General features: G+C 34.6%; 3 protein-coding genes across 3 annotated transcripts; 1 reads left to right on the forward strand and 2 right to left on the reverse strand.

Moving 5' to 3' along the window:
* Window positions 1-7290: 7290 nt before the first annotated feature.
* On the reverse strand, window positions 7291-9071 carry LOC104228996 (scopoletin glucosyltransferase-like). Its single transcript, XM_009781560.2, has one exon. The coding sequence runs from the start codon at window positions 8902-8904 to the stop codon at window positions 7447-7449; it is 1458 nt and encodes a 485-aa protein (XP_009779862.1). The 5' UTR covers window positions 8905-9071; the 3' UTR covers window positions 7291-7446.
* Window positions 9072-10925: 1854 nt separating this feature from the next.
* Window positions 10926-13861, forward strand: LOC138877171 (uncharacterized). Its single transcript, XM_070156760.1, has 8 exons — window positions 10926-11078; window positions 11168-11317; window positions 11423-11680; window positions 11753-11842; window positions 11966-12459; window positions 12744-12867; window positions 12967-13466; window positions 13576-13861. Exons 1-8 carry the CDS (start codon window positions 10926-10928, stop codon window positions 13859-13861), a joined length of 2055 nt encoding a protein of 684 aa, XP_070012861.1.
* A 949-nt stretch (window positions 13862-14810) lies between these two features.
* On the reverse strand, window positions 14811-15865 carry LOC104245761 (uncharacterized). Its single transcript, XM_009801421.2, has 2 exons — window positions 15326-15865; window positions 14811-15206 (listed from the first exon to the last, which is right to left on the reverse strand). Exons 1-2 carry the CDS (start codon window positions 15863-15865, stop codon window positions 14811-14813), a joined length of 936 nt encoding a protein of 311 aa, XP_009799723.2.
* Window positions 15866-16482: the final 617 nt, after the last annotated feature.

Genomic DNA, 16482 nt, shown 5'->3' on the forward strand with positions numbered 1-16482 from the left:
GGATGAACCCAAAATATCTTATTCGAGGGCGGATGAACCCAAAATATCCTATTCGAGGGCGGATGAACCCAAAATATCCTATTCGAGGGCGGATGAACCCAAAATATCCTATTCGAGGGCGGATGAACCCAAAATATCCTTAAGACTTGAAAATATCTTATTCTTTTTTTATTTTTTATTTTATTTTTATTAGCTTCTTCCTTTGAAGACTAGTCTTGCCTTAACCCTGAAAGGAAACGCTGAGGATACCGATTTTCACCAAACTTGTGTTGGACTCCTCAAACCTGCTAGGGATAGCACTGTTGGGGAATTATTTACTTACCTGTTTGGGGTAAAATGTTATCAGCGGGGGATAACGCTGTCGAGGATAACACTGCTGAGGGATTCTGATTCCTTCAGAACTAGTGCTTCACTGAGCTCAAGTTTCCTTTGTTGTCCGCTGGGGAACAACTTCCTCCATTGGAACTTATTATGTTGGGGGCAACACTAGTTCAAAGACCACTTCCCTTGAGATTTGTGTTATCTTTATCCTTCCCCAAATGGGTATCTAACTTTCAGAAAATTTTCTAAATGAAAAGAAAATTTTCTGCCCCAGTTTGACAATATCCCTTGCGGATTTCTGGCATCAATGCCATTTCCTTTACCTGTTTGAAATCAAACAAAATTTGTTAGTTTAAAACATGGTGGTTGGTTGTGATACTCCTGCTGGGATGGTTTTTCCCTTTCTCCTTCCTTGTTCTGTGCTCCGCCACTGGTTGGGGATGATGCTATTTGCTGGGGATATCCCTCTTCTTCTGTGGCATAGCTCGGAAACTGGCATTTCCCTGACCTTTTAGTCTAGTATGAATTTCCCACACCATGTCCATTTCTCTCCTTGATTTGTCCACGGGCCTCGACCTTGAGGTTTATAACCTTTGATTTCGGCAAGGGTATCCCTCTTGACACTTGTCAATCCTTTTGTCGATTCCCTTTTGCTGGGGATATCTTTTGACACTGGCCTCGCGTTTGTTCCTTGCTGACTATACCATTTGGATGTACTAGTCAGATCTCATCTGGCATAATTGGAAAGCTGATGGCATATTTTGAAGTCAAGTCACAGTTGATCTGACCAAACAGACTCTATTGGGGATTTTTCTATGAAAGGAAAAGATAAAGGGAATAGAATAAAAAGACAAAGGGAAAAAAATGACTCTTTAACAAAAGGAACTATAAATAAAACCTATCAAACGCAGACACCGACTCTAATGGTCATGACATGCACATGTGGCCTATCCTCTACCGTCAATCATCTTTCAAGATCTTCATTGGTAATTCCCCATCTGATTCTCAATCTTATTCGACTTGTAGTGCCCGAAGGGTTTTCACCATCAAGCCTCTCTCATTTTGGTTTTTCTCTCAGCTTTCATCACCTTATGGTGCCTGTGAAGGTTTTCACCGATAAGACTCTCTCATTTGTATCACTTTTCAGCTGGGATTTTGGAGTGTTGCCGGTATGACTCTTTCTGTTGGAGATTAGAGTCCTTTCTGCTGTGGAACAGAATGTTATGCTCACCGGTGAGACTCTCATTTGTCTGACTTGGCATCTTTTGAAGACTGATCAGAAGGTCTTTCTTTGGACCGTAATGTGGGTTTTGGATAGGGCTAGAAAAAAAAGGTATTAAAGGCTCAAAAATGCATTAATTTTTGGGTTATTAGTTACAACCTTCGGAATTAGATTTATTTACAACAAATGCAACATTTGCCCCAGTTTCTTGCTTGGGGATATTTTAATTGATTGATTTTTTTTTCATTTTTTTCAAAACTATGACCGAGCCGTGAAGCGCCTACGTATCCTCTTTGAGGAATCAGGTCAAACGTAGTTCCCAATTCCTCTTTTTCATTTGACTTTCTTTTGTTTTTGTTTTTTTGTTATCATTTTTCTCTTCTTTTTTTTTCTTTTCTCTTTTTTCGTTTTGTTGTTTTTCTTTTCTTTCTTTTCCATGTTTTGCGTCTCTAACTTGTTGTTACCGATTCCGAATGAGGGGTATGAAAGAAAATAAACAAGGCTCAAAAGGGGTAACGAGGGATAAAGTGTTTAGGTAGCAGAACAAAATGCCTTCGTCATTCCAGTCTTCAAAACATGCCAAGTGCAAACAACACAATTGATCATAGATTTATAGTCTCTTCCGATGGTGCTGGACTTGACAATCATATTCATATTTGCTTTTTCATTTGTCAATTCTAAAACACCGTTGGGCGACACTCTTATTATCATGAATAACCCTCATGCCAATTTGGCGAATCTTGCTTTTAACGGTTTTATTTGTGTTTTACTTGCCCTAGTTCCACATGACTCGGGCTCCAAATAATCTTGAACCGTTCTTACTCCCTTTAAACGCTTTGATCACCTTCCCAGGGGTTTATGATTAACTTTTAAGATTAGGCCCAAACTGGGTGCGCATGTCATGTCACTAGAATCGGCATTGAATAAAAATGATAAAAGGACTAAACAAAAGAAAACTGGAAATAATAGAAGACCGGATTTTCCATTTAGATTACCGGTGAAATGGTTTGAAAAGACAAAAACAAACCGGAATAAAATCCTAAACAACCTGGGCAAAACTTAAACAAACCGCTATGACAAAAAATGGAAAGATAAGCGGAAAAATATTGACACAAAACAAAATCCGAATTACAATCCTAATAATCTGAACAAACAGAAATGACAACAAAATAAGCCACCACAAGCTTCTCTCTTGTTAACCAAAGAACGGAGCGTCCTCCCACTTTATCAAAACTGACATCTTAGCCACTGAGCTTCGCATCAATACTGCCAAGACCATTATCAGCTTCAGTATCATCCATCTTCGTCAACAAGTTCCCAATAGGATTCAAGTGCTTCTGTTATCAGGCCTGATCCCAGTAGAGTGTGTATCATGGGGTGCAAGTAAAGGAATCTGAGTGTCATCGTCCGGCTTACCACAAACCAACCACCTTAACTTTCTTTGCAAAACAAACAGGTTAGAATGGACTAAGTCGGTCCTCATTATTAACAACATCTTTTTTCTTTTTCTCTTTTTTTCGATGTTTTTTTTCCTTCTTTTTTTTTTCATTTTTCTGTCTCTTTTTTCGATTTTTTTTTTCATTTTTCCTTTTTGATTTTTTTCATTTTTTTTTGTTGTGGTCGAATCTTATGGAGATTGCCTACGTATCATGACCCCGCATGAATCAGACCTTGCGTAGTTCGGACCAATAAAAGATAAACAATACTAAACATTTTTTCAATTTTCATATTAAAACAAACTGGGTTTCAAAGGTTTGAAGATGACCTACAAACTGGATAAAAATCAAACAACCCACATATTCTCATTAAAAGATTTACAAACTCCAAAAACAAACGGCCAGTTCCTTTCCCCGTTTTCCAAATGCAGCCAAACAGCTATTTTTGCAAATGTGGCCCATTCCAAATTTCACATGAATTTTGAGGTCGGGGAGGATTATTTTATGACACTTTACAAACCTGTCCGTTCTTTTACGAAAATAACCTTTCGACAACTGAAATATACTCTAAGGCTATTTCGGCAAGAAGGGTTTAGGACGCGGCCGAATCTGGCTCGGCTTATCATGACAAAATTCAAACGGTATTCACCTGACCGCTGACTCTTTGTTTTTTTTCCAAATTACAAAAAAAAAATGGTGTTGCAAACACGGCCCTTCAGCGTCTCATGGACGAAGATTTTTCAAGGCTGTGCGGGTCAACTAGACCAAATATAAAAAATGACCCAAAGGTGGCTGTTTATGCAAAGTCAGCCTTCCGGCGTCTCTTTCGGGAACATTTGGCTATTTATGACAAAACAGCATCACCTGACTTATTTAATGACTCTTTTTATCGTTTTTCAAATTAGCAAACTCAATATTGCAAACACGGTCTTTCAACGTCTCGGGGACGAAGATTTTTAAGGCTGTGTTGGTCAACTGGACCAAATCTTAAAAAATGACCCAAAGGTGGTTTTTTATACAAAGTTAGCCTTCCGGCGTCTCTTTCGGGAACATTTGGCTATTTATGACAAAACAGTATCACCTGACTCTTTTTATCGTTTTTCGAATTAGCAAACTCAATATTGCAAACACGGCCTTTCAACGTCTCTGGGACGAAATTTTTTAAGGCTGTGTGGGTCAACTGGACCAAATCTTAAAAAATGACCCAAAAGGTGGCTGTTTATACAAAGTCAGCCTTCCGGCGTCCCTTTCGGGAACATTCGGCTATGTCTTGATAAAACAGCGTCACCCGACTTCTTTATGACAAAATTAAAATTTGACATATATTTTTGGATATTTTTAGCAAAAGGGGAGGTTGGACACCACCCGACTTATTTATGGCAAAATTAAAATTTTGACACGTTTTTATTTATTTATTGGCTTTTGGCTATTTTAGCAAAAAGGTGGGGTTGGACCCGATGAGGGTTGCCTACGTATCTCACACCCGGTGAGAATCAAACCCGCGTAGTTCGGGCAATCAAGAATAAGTAGATGAACTAACTTTTTTTTTTTAATTTTGCGAAAGAACTACTTTAAAAGAAGAAAGGAAGTATTTTTTTGATTGATTTTATTTTTTTTTAAAAGAAAGACTTCTAAGATATATTTTTTTTGAATTTTCGTTTTTTTTATTCTGAAGAAAAGAAGAAAATATTTTTCGGAATTTTACCTTTAATAAAAGAAATGCTTCTCAAAATGTTTTTTGAATTTTGAATTTTCTTTTCAATTTTGAAAGAAGAATCAAAATATTTTCGGATTTTTTTTTATTATTATTATTATTTTTTAAAAAACAATTAGAAAGACTTTCTAAAGAAGTCCATAATGGAAAATATTTTTGGATTTTTTTTGTTTTTGAAAATTGGGGGTCTAAAAACCTTTCTAGACTTTTTGGTAAGACAATTATTTTTGCAACAAGTAAAGACATATATATATATATATATATATTTATATATTTTTGAAAAAAATAAAAAAAACTTTTGGATTTATATATATATATATATATATATATATATATATATATATATATATATATATATATACATGTATATATACTTGCGACAAATAATGAAAGACTCTTTTCTTTTTTTCTTTTTTTTTATTTGTTGCATTTTCATAAACAACTAAGTAATAATAAAAAAATATTTTTTTAAAAAATAAGACTCTTTTTCATTTTCATTTTCATGGCAAAACAAACTTTTTTTTTTTTTTTTGAAAAACAAAACAGAACAATGATGATTTTTTTTCTATTTTTCCTTTTAATAAAACAACTAATAAGACATTTTTTCATTTTCTCAAAATATCGGCAGAGTTTTGACAGTATTTGTTTTTTTTTCAAAATAAACAATCAATTCCCTAACCGCTATTTTTCGATTTCACAATATTCATAATATTCAAACACCGGTCAGCGAGACAAAATAAATGCACGGAAAACAAATAGGATGCATCAGGATGGTCTTTTCATATCAGGTTGCTAGTCCTAGACGGACCCAACCCCTGTGTTGAGTCCCCTAAGTCAAATGCAACGTGATGCAAATAAGCGTTCCTACTAGGGATCCGGCATGAAGTCACGTTATTCTATGTTCAAAACCTGGGTCTAAGTTCGTCTCTAAACTAAAAGAAAATCTCTTAATTATTTACATGCTGAAAAACGTAACTTATTAGTTATTAGTTTACGGCTAATGCGAATGGAAAATTGCGATCGAGTTTGTACAAAGAAAAACTGCTTTCATTTTATATTCTGTTATTCAATAATACTAGAACATGAGATTGACCATAATATCAAAACAGATTAATTATTCTCCGATTAATTTAAACTAACATTATTAGATGAAGAAAGTATACATATGCAACCTCATTATTCATTAATCATTCAACTACATCTTTATACGAAGAAAGAAAAATTATATTCAACCACAAATCTAAACAGGAGGAATTCAACAGGAACAAAGCCTGATTAATATTTCATTTTTTGCTTCAAGCCGAGATTGTACAAATGTGTACCTGGAAACAGCAGTACAAGAACAAAAGAAGGAGAAGTCAGCAGCAGTAATAACACAGCAACAACAGATTCAGCAACACCGCAAACCAGTACAGTAGGAATAGCAGAAAACCCAGGAGACTATAAACGACTCCAAGTATAGAGAAGAAGTAAAAGGCAGGAAGGTTCTGACTATTTCAGATCTTAAGCGAGGCAATGAAGCAGTAACTATTCTTTTTCAACTTCAAAACTCTCCAAAATGAATTCTGCCCCTGTATATTCAGTGTATCCAGAATGTATATCGGGTGTATACTTCTCACTCCGCCCCCTCTTTTTTTCTTCTCTCTATCTAGTTTTTCCTCTCTTTTTTTCCACCCTTCTTCCTAAATTTTCTCTTCTATTTATAGCAAAATTTTCGAAATTTTCAGATTTGTTTTTTATTATTTTATTATTTTTTTAATTAAAAGAAATCCCACTTACAAATTGCTTTTATTTTTTTAGAAAAATAAATCCCACCTTTATTTACTTTTATTTTTAAAATTCCAACTTTAATTACTTTATCTTATTTAAAATCCCACTTTTTATTTTTTTAAAAGAGAATCTCACTTTATTTAACTTTTCTTTAAAAAACAAACCACTATCTTTTCTTTTTCTTTTAAAAATGCTACTTTCAATTACTTTAAATTTTTTAAATTTTCAGATACCTTTATATTTATTTTTTAATTCCAACCTTATTTTACTTTTAAATTTTTTAAAACTTTTTACTTTTTTTAAATTTTCTACATTCTTTTACTTTTTTTTATTTTTTTATTTTTTATTTTTTTAAAATCATATATATATATATATATTTTAAAATAAAATAAAAAAAATAAAATAAAATATTTTCGGATTTTTTTATATATAAAAAAAACAAAAAACAAAACTATTAATAGTGATAATTCACCTTTTATTTTTTTTTATTTTTTTGGTTTTGTTTTGTGTTGGACAAAAATGAAGAGGGGGTGTTGGGTTAATGGAGCGGACCGGATCGACCCGGTTTGAAACGGACCGGGTCATGGGGAAAGTTGGGCAATTATTTGGGCCTGTGGTTTGAAATTGAAGAAGTGACCCAATCCGATTTTTCTTTGTATTTTTGTTCTTTTTTCTTCTTTTATTTTTCTAAAACTAAATTATAAAAGTACTTAAATTATTATTAAGAACTAAATTAAGTTATAAAAGCGCAAATTAACTTTCTATAACAATTAACGCACAATTAAGTAATAATTAAGCATAAAATTGTTCATTTGGACATTAAATGCTAAAAATGTAAAAGATGCCTATTTTTGTATTTTTTTATTAATTTAACAAATAAACATGCATAGACAAACATACAAATAGTTACACAAAATATCACATTACAACACCTACTCATTTTTATTAGCAGTCTAGTTTGATCACATATGGACAAATTCCCATCAGTTGGAGTTGCTTTGCTTCTTCCTCAATTCTTCTAGCAAGGAAACCAAGTTGTTGTCAGAGGATCCACCTTTCTCCACAGCCATTTTAGCCAATTTTCCTAAGGCAGCTGCACGGCTTCGCATTTCCTCAGCTTCCGAACCAACCATCAGTTTGGTCATTGCTCTCTGTATGTTTTCCCTGTTTATGGGGACTCTGCTGTCTGTTCTTTGCGACCAGGCCTGAGCACCTACTGGAACTCCTATCTTTAAAATCTCTACGAGCAGCTTTTCATTAAAAAATTGCTCAGCTGACAGTGGCCACGTAACCATTGGAACTCCAGCAGTTACTCCTTCCAGCGACGAGTTCCATCCGCAGTGAGTGACAAAACCTCCAATTGCTTCATGATCAAGGATCAGCACCTGCGGTGCCCATCCTTTTATTATCAGACCTCGTCCCTTCAGCTTTTCCTCAAATCCTTCTGGCATCCACTCATTCTGCTCTTCATTTTTTGTATTTTGCTTCACCACCCAAATAAATTGCTGGTCTGAAGCTTCAAGAGCCATTGCTATCTCAAGCAACTGAGCCGATGAAAAGAACGACATGCTGCCGAAACAGATGTAAACGACCGATTTTGGTTTCTTGGAATTGAGCCAATCTAAACACTGATGCTCAGAAAAGCAGATTTCTTGTCCTCTTTGAGCTTTATCTTCATTGTCCTTATTGCAGAGTGAAACTGGACCAATGTGCCATGCTTTTTTCCCTACCACTTCCCTGTAATGTTTTACATAATTTGGTTCCACCTCATAAAAGCTGTTTACAATAGCTCCATAACTAGTCATTTCTGCTCTCATAACATCTTTAATTATTTCAGTCATTGGGTTTTCTGTTTCATCCTTTATATGGTCAGAGAGCTGTTGTCTTGACATCTTTATTGTGTGAGGAAGGCCAGGGATGATGAACTCTTCTGTGTCAGATTCGACCTTCAAGTGAGGTTTGTATTCCATCAAACTGTGATAAGCACAAATAGGAAGTAAACCGGTGCCACTGAAAACTAGTCTTGGAATTCCCAGCTTGGCTGCAACGTCAACAGTCCAAGGGAAGAGAGTGCTTGCTATTAGACAATCTGGATGATCTTCTTCTAGGAATTGTTCAATTGGTTGTTGAAACAAGTACAGGGCTTTGATGAATTTCTGGGTCATTTCTGTACTAGTAGTAGAAGCTAAGTTTTCACAGCCATCTGGCAATCCAGCTTCTTTGCAAGGGAACTCGATTGTTCGGATGCTAATATCACTGCCCAACTCTCTTTCTCTTTGGATTGTTTTGGAGAATTTAGGTGCGTTGAGAGGAGTGGTGACAAGGGTTGCCTTCACACCACGCCGAGCAAATTGCCTGGCCATGTCCACTAGTGGTATCATGTGGCCTGGAGCCATCACTGGGAAAAAGTATGCATGAAGTTGATCAGTTCTTTTATTCATTGTAGCTAAGGTATAAGTAAAACAATGCTTTACCAGCTGATGAGGGAGAAAAGAATAAAGAGAACAGGAGTTGAAAGAAGATATGAGTAGTTGTATTTCTAGCCTTAGCTCATCCTATTTTTATAGACTAACGAGGATTTGTAAGGGTTCAAGGTTTAAGAAAAGTTTGTTCTGATTTTGGCTTAATGTATCTCATGCAGCATTTACTTGTCAAAGGTATGTAGGTTGCCATTGCTGACCCTTTTCTTTGTTGAAATTTGAGTGATATGCAAGAAAAGTAAATTATCTATAGTTATAAGATTTTTTATGTCTAGATGGGGTTGATCTTAGGCTTTTTCTTGTCATCGTGTCTATTTTTTCTGTCTTGCCGAGGTTAGAGTGGTGAGTTTGAATTGTTTAATATTTTGGATTGCTGTCAAGCACATGTATGGTTGACTTGTTGCTCAGACTTGAGTGGATTGCATTAGAAGCAAATCAGGATGTGCAATTCAGAGTCGATACAACTTAATATATCTACATTACGTTTTTTTACATATGCATACATAGCAATAGGTTCGATCAAATCCAATACGAAGGGCTGGATCTTACTTCCTTTTGGAAAACTACCCTGTATAACCCTTCAAAATTTTAATAGCCCAAAGTTTTTCCCTTGGACCCGAAATGTCCCTTCGGCCCAATCTTATTACATCTACTAGCCCATAATCCATAAACCACCCACGCTTTTGAATTCACTCGTTTAACTTGGCTCTCTCAAACCACCTTTCTCCTCAAACACAGCTTCTGCATTTTTACTCTTGGTTTCAATGTAAGTCAAAATTTCAGTAGGTTTTCCGATTTTTGTTCATAGTCATCTCTATAATGGGGGAAAAGAAGTCTTTGAAGAAAAAAAAGAAGATGAAGGCATCTCCAAATTCTCTGAAATTAGCCGGTAAATTAGTGAAATATAACCCTAATTTCATTAGCAATGACGATGACGATTTTGAAGATTTACCAGAATTTGGGTGCGATTTGGGGCATGCAACCCTTAAATCTGTTGAAGCAATGCAAAATACCCCTAGTGAAGGAAAGCAAAATACTCCTGTTGATAGAAGGACTCGTTCTCATAGCGGGACTCCCAGCGATAGAGTAACGAGGTCACACACTGCTCAGCATGTAGTTGTTGAAAAAGGTACAAGTTCCAAAAGAAAGATTAAAATAGCGAAAAAGGATGTTGTGAATGATAAGGGTAAATGTTCTAAAAGGAAGGCTAAAAGTGATGGGGATGATGTTCCATCAAAAAAAAGAATAGTTCATGTTGATCAAAAATGTTCTAGCTCATCTGATTTGAAGGTATTTTCTAATAATATAACTTTGACTTGTATGCGCCTAGTTTATTTTAATATGTAGAAATTTAACCAATATGGCAGTTATGTTCCAGATTTGTATATAAAATGTATCATTCTTTTTTATATTGTATATAATGTGTATCAAGTCAATAAGTAATGTGCAACTTTTGTATATAAAGTGTATCATCTATCCACATATTGTATAAGTAATGTTTAAAGTGTGTATTTGTGATTGTTATGAAGCTTATATATATTTATATTTTTGCGTTGTTTGCAGCTTTGGGATTACTATGTTCCTTTGGCTGATCATTATAGTACCCGTATCAGTGTGCATACAAACTACATTATAGTGGAACATTTGAAAAATAATTTGGATGATCAGCAGATTGAGATGTTTAGAAGAACATGTTTTGGTTATTTTGTGGACTTGCCCGAATTTTTTATACAGAACCAACTTATCCATTCACTATTGCTTAGGGAAGTAGTGCCAACTAAAGATAATGAGTTATGGATTAAAGTGAATAGCACCAAGTTGCGCTTTGGACTTGCAGAGTTTTGTATTATTACAGGTTTAAAGTGTAATGGTGATCCCAATAAGGATTATGAATCTGTCCAGTCAAGTCGTTGATGGAATTGTACTTTCCAAGCATGTCGAAAGTGTCTAAGAAATCGTTAACTAACTGTTTCTTAAACAAGATGAGGAAATCTGATGAGGATGCATTAAAGATTGCAGTGTTGTATTTCATTCACAGTTTCCTGTTTTCTACTACGAATGATGATTTGATAACAAAGAATGATTTTCTGTTGGTTGAATCTGGTGATTTTGAGACTTTCCCTTGGGGAAAAGTGGTTTTAATACTACGTTATGTTCAATAAAGGATAAGGTTCGTAGTAGGAGAGAGATGTACCGATATGGTGGTTTGCCTTTGGCATTCCAGTGTTGGTTTTATGAATGTTGCCCCTATACTCGCAAAAACCTCGGTTGCCAGATTGGAAATCTTATGCCACGTATACTTAACTGGAAAGTAAAGAAGAAGGTGACATTTAAGAGGTTAAGGAAAGAGTTTTTTCTTTTAAGTCAGGAGCAGGTAAAAGATATATATTTCTGATACATGCATTATACATTTCTGATACATGCATTATACATTTCTGATACATTTGGTGATTGCTAACTTTTATTTATTTATTTGTAGTTGGTGTTTGGTAACATTTCCCCAACAAATGATGAACAAACAAGGCTTCAATTGGATAACTTTGTCCCGGTTTGTGATGATAAAAATGAGATTCATATTGAATCTGGAGTCGTGGCTGAAGTTAAAACAAATGCTAAGAAGCACTCCAAAAATAAGCCAGAATCACAATCTATCAACAATGAGAATCCGAATCCACAGTCCAGTAACTTGAATTCAAGCGAGAAAGAGCTGAAACTTATGAGAAGTGAAATCAAGAAGGTACAACTCTATTTTGTCTTTGAGCAGTTCTGACAACTTAATTGATATTCGGTTTCACTTTTCCTTTTATAGGTAAACGACAAGGTTTCATCTTTGAAGAACTTAATGATTTCCTCATTTAAAAAGGTTTTTAAAGCTCTAGGTATACGCAATGCTTCAAAGGTATTCTCATGACTACGCTTATTTGTTATTTTTACTTTTTACTACAATTTTACAACTTGTTGTATATTTTTTCTGAACAGGGTAATCAAAAAAATGACAACCATCATGATAAGGAATTTTCAGAGAATTTTTGGTAGTGAGGAAGTTATGGAGAAAAATATTGGCATTGAAAAAGTTGTAAAGAAAAATGTTGACAATGAGGTAAGTCTAGAGCAAACTATTGATGTTATGGAGGGTGTGGTGAATGATTCTATACATGATGGTAAAAGTAGTGAAGGAGTTGGTGATGACGAAGCCTGGATTGAGGATGCCGAGCCTGAAATCACTGCAATCACCCAACAGTTTTGTGACAAAAATACTTCTAATATGGGGAGTTTGGTGGATGATTCTGTACAACTTGGTAAAAATAGTTGTGAGGAAGGTGGTGAGGACAATAGCTGGAGTAATGATGTTGAGGCTCAAATAACTGCAATCACTCAAAAGTATTTCAATCAAAATATTGTATATGGTGATTGTTTAGGAGTGGAGAAAAATATTGCTACTATGCAGGAAGATCATATAGTTGTTGTTGATCATGACACACCTGAAATGAACCTAGAGAAAGGAAACCAGCAGGGGTCATGAAGTCACCATTCATAAATTTGACTCTGGTGGCACCATCCAAGTTGTTGAAAATAAGCCAACTAAGTCAAAGAAGCCCATCTTGACTATAAAGTATCCTTTTGAGGGAAATGTTGACAATCTTGTTGATTTCAAAGTATTGTGTAAGTGGAACACTTTCATCAATAGAGGCTTAAGGACTAATGCGCCGTAAGTTTTATGTTTCAGTTTTGTCTTATTTCTTTTTTTGTTCTTGTTTATTCTGTGTTATGAACCATATCTTTTTATCATGATTCATCAGGGACAGTGTTTATACAGAGGCTGGCAATAAGCTAAATAAAATCTTTGAATTTGGAGTTGATGATATTGGAGAAAAAAAATGGTTCTTCACATTTGCATATCCCGGCCTACCCTTGTGTGATTCAGTACGTCAACACTTTAACTGTAAAATATAAACTGGTGATATACATTTTTAGTTTTCTCATACTGTAATTTTTTGACTGTGTATATTCTTCACATTTCAGCATATTGATGTAATTTTTTACTATTTGAGAAAGAAAGGGAAGTACGGTGTTGATGTTCCAATAAGATTGACAATGACTGCCTGTTGGTTTAACTGTTTGATTTCGAATTTGTACAAGGAATTTTTGGAGAAAAATAGAGATATGAATTTGATTACTGAAACAGATCCAATTGTTGAGTATATACTTGGGTATTTTTTAAGATGTAATGTTCCTTGGTCTACTGTTGATGAAATCCTTTTCCCTATAAATCTGTCTGATAATTGGCACTGGATATTGGCGAGATTGTCATTCAAAGATCTGCACATTTATGTATATGATTCCATGAGTGGCGCGCGACAGAATAGTGCAGTTCGGAGACCAGTTAAGCCATACTCAGTGTTGCTCCCATATTTCCTTCATCGTATTGGTTTTGGGGACACAAAGGAGAATCCTATGGGAATCCCCGCCAATGATCCTTTTGAGATTCATGTCGTTGATGGGTTGCCAACGCAAGATAACATGTAAATTATTATTGAATATTTCTGATTCTTATTCATTTTTTGTATATGAATTCCTATTTGGATATTATCCTAACTTTTATTCAATGTTTATGTGCTACCTTGTATGTAGTGATTGTGGTGTTTATGTTGCTGTATTTGCTGAGTACATCATTCAAGGCAGCAGTATTCCTAAATCTATTGATATTGACGGAATACGGAATCGATATGGTATATTGCTATGGGATTATGGAGTGAAGAAACAAAGAGGACAAGCAGCTAGTGATGATGAGTCTACTGGTAGATTGAAGGATCAGATAAAAAAGGATAACAAAAAAAAGAGCAAGTCGCATTCCATTGTTGATGACAAGTCTTTGAAGGATAACAAGAAAAAAGGGCAAGACGCATGTTGGCGATGACGAGACTTCGAAGGATATCAAGAAAAAGGGCAAGTTGAAGGGCAAGATGAATAGTTTGGGATAGTTAACAGAAATTTCACATGTAATTTTAAGATGGAAGTAGTTTGGTTTTTATATTGTCTATGATAGGATACAGTTGCATACTTATATCACATTTTATGCTTTTTGTTTGGGATGTCTTTGAACAATATGTTTGAAATGCTAATGTTGAAACATCTATTGCATTTTGACAGCAAATTGAAAAGGCATGCAAGAAATATATGTTGCTTGTAATGTTACGGTTTTGCTGTTTTCATATTATGCCAGTGAATAGGTGATAAGAAAGCGTTTATAACCTGTCCTGTTGCATTGGGCCAGTTAACTTTACAATCTTAAGCACCGTGGCATCATTAACTGTAGCGTAAGTGTAAGATACTGTTAACTGTAGTTTTGTATATCTATCTGTATATTTTTTGGATAGTTAGAGTCTATTGTATGTAATTGTATATATATACAATTTCTATTTTGTATATTTAATTGGTAATCCCTCTTTTTTATATAGTGTTTATATAATGACATCTATTTTGTATATGTTTTGTATAACTATAGTTTATTTTCTATTTTTTTTTGTATAGGAACAAAATATTACATATAAATTGTATAGTGACAGTCTATTTTGTATATTTTTGTATAGTAATAGTCTTTTTTGTATATTGTCATCTATTTTATATATTATTTTGTATAGTGACATCCATAATAGTATGTGAAATAAAACTTCTACCAATACTTTCATTATGACAAAAAGTAGTATCTTAATTCATACATCAGAGAGAACCTGATTGCAAATCTCATTATTTTTTCAATATTCTAATTGCAATATTCAGAAGAATTTTTTTTACAAAATACTAAATCACTGTAGCAACATCTACTAGTTGTCTTGAGTATTCCTACATGTTCTTCTATTATGTCCTTATTTTCCACACAGTCCACATGTAACAGTTTTAGTATACAGATATTCATAAAGTCCCTTGCGTCGCGACTTCGTCGGTCTTCCTGGTTTGCCCTTCACTATCGGTGGTAGGACCACATTATCTAACACCTTTGTTGGAAAGTCCCATGTAGTTTCATCAGGAAGTGGATTAACTGACACTTCATATGTCTTCTTGAAGTATTCCTTGGTGTAATAGGCAGAACAATATTTGGGTACTTCCATGTGTGTGTAGTCCAATACCGCCATAGCATGTGGACAAGGAATCTCATCTACTTGAAATCGTTTGCACGAGCATTCTCTTTTTTGCATGTAGACTATGTTCCGCCTTTGTTCAGCATCCATTACTACATATACATAATCGGTTGAAGGCTTTACCTAAATTTAAATAGATATTATTAGTAAAACTAAAACCTGGATATGACAAGTATTATTGCATTTTTGTCAAAGTATGTTACTCCGGCATATGAAGTAAGACATGATAAAAGAATATTTACCGTCATCTTCTGCGACAAATAGCTATTTTCCTTCAGTACTTCATGATATTTTTGTCCTATATCAATAAATATACTCATTGCAGTCATTCTATTCGTATTATTCCATTTCATAACCAAATTCATCATGTAATCTAGCAAACTCATGATTGGTAGCTCTCTTGCCTCTCTGTTCCTTGCATTGAGTGACTCGACAATATTTGAAGTCATCATCATGGATCTATTAACAGTGAAATGCACTATAGACCACTTTTCATAACCAACTTGGAATAGGTAACCCCTTACCCTCTTATCAATGATGTCCATATCTTCCATGAGGCGATTAAAATCTTCAATTTTGTATGCTCTGGCCATTGCAAAAAATACTTCCCTCAGCCGGTCATGGTTCTTCTTGAACTGCTTTTTTATGTTATTCCAAAGATGAAAGATGCATACACAGTAAGATACCTCTGGATACACAATCGAAGTACCCCTCAATATGCTTGCATGACGATCCGATACAATGCACATCCTTTCCCTTTCCCCAAAAGCATGTCTAAACATTTCAAAAAATCATTCCCAGGAAGCATCATTTTTAGAATCTACAACAGTGTATGCTAGTGGAAAATTTTTACCTGCTTAAGCAAATAAGAAAGTATCCACATATTATTTTTGTTATACACAAATAAGAACTATCTATACCATATATAATTATTATACGAGTCTGCAACATATTCACCTGCTGCATCTTGTGAGCTTCTTTAAATGTTCGAGGCTCATTTTCCAATAAGAAAGTCACAAAATCTGGTCCAAACGAAGTAGACGTTCTTTGACGTTTACTACGTCTTGGATCCCCCTGATTAAATGTACTTTCTTTTGTTTCTTCCCGAGGTCGTTTAGATACTTCACCAATCGACTCGCATTCCTTTTTATACGGATATATATTTTCAAAGAACTCAGCATTATCTGATTCTATAACCGTATTATTATGAATGTCGGGATTTTCTGATTTATGAACCAGAAATCGATATGCTTTACTATTAGTTGCATATCCTATGAAAACACAATCAACTGTTTTCGGTCCTATTTTTACCCTTTTGGGTTTAGGAACTTGCACCTTTGCCAAACACCCCCACACTTTAAAATAATTCAAGTTGGGCTTCCTTCCTTTCCATTTTTCA

This window comes from Nicotiana sylvestris, chromosome 1 (genome assembly GCF_000393655.2).
Source record: "Nicotiana sylvestris chromosome 1, ASM39365v2, whole genome shotgun sequence".
In the NCBI taxonomy this organism is placed as follows: domain Eukaryota; kingdom Viridiplantae; phylum Streptophyta; class Magnoliopsida; order Solanales; family Solanaceae; genus Nicotiana; species Nicotiana sylvestris.

Excerpts from the sequence above, each read along its gene's own strand:
- LOC104228996 (XM_009781560.2), bottom strand. The coding sequence starts at position 8,904 with ATGAATAAAAGAACTGATCAACTTCATGCATACTTTTTCCCAGTGATG.
- LOC138877171 (XM_070156760.1), top strand. The coding sequence starts at position 10,926 with ATGAGGAAATCTGATGAGGATGCATTAAAGATTGCAGTGTTGTATTTC. Across the intron at positions 12,460-12,743 it reads GAGAAAGGAAACCAGCAGGG|GGACAGTGTTTATACAGAGG; the intron begins GTCATGAAGTCA and ends ATGATTCATCAG. Across the intron at positions 12,868-12,966 it reads GCCTACCCTTGTGTGATTCA|CATATTGATGTAATTTTTTA; the intron begins GTACGTCAACAC and ends TTCACATTTCAG.
- LOC104245761 (XM_009801421.2), bottom strand. The coding sequence starts at position 15,865 with ATGTTTAGACATGCTTTTGGGGAAAGGGAAAGGATGTGCATTGTATCG. Across the intron at positions 15,207-15,325 it reads ATTTGTCGCAGAAGATGACG|GTAAAGCCTTCAACCGATTA; the intron begins GTAAATATTCTT and ends ATTTAAATTTAG.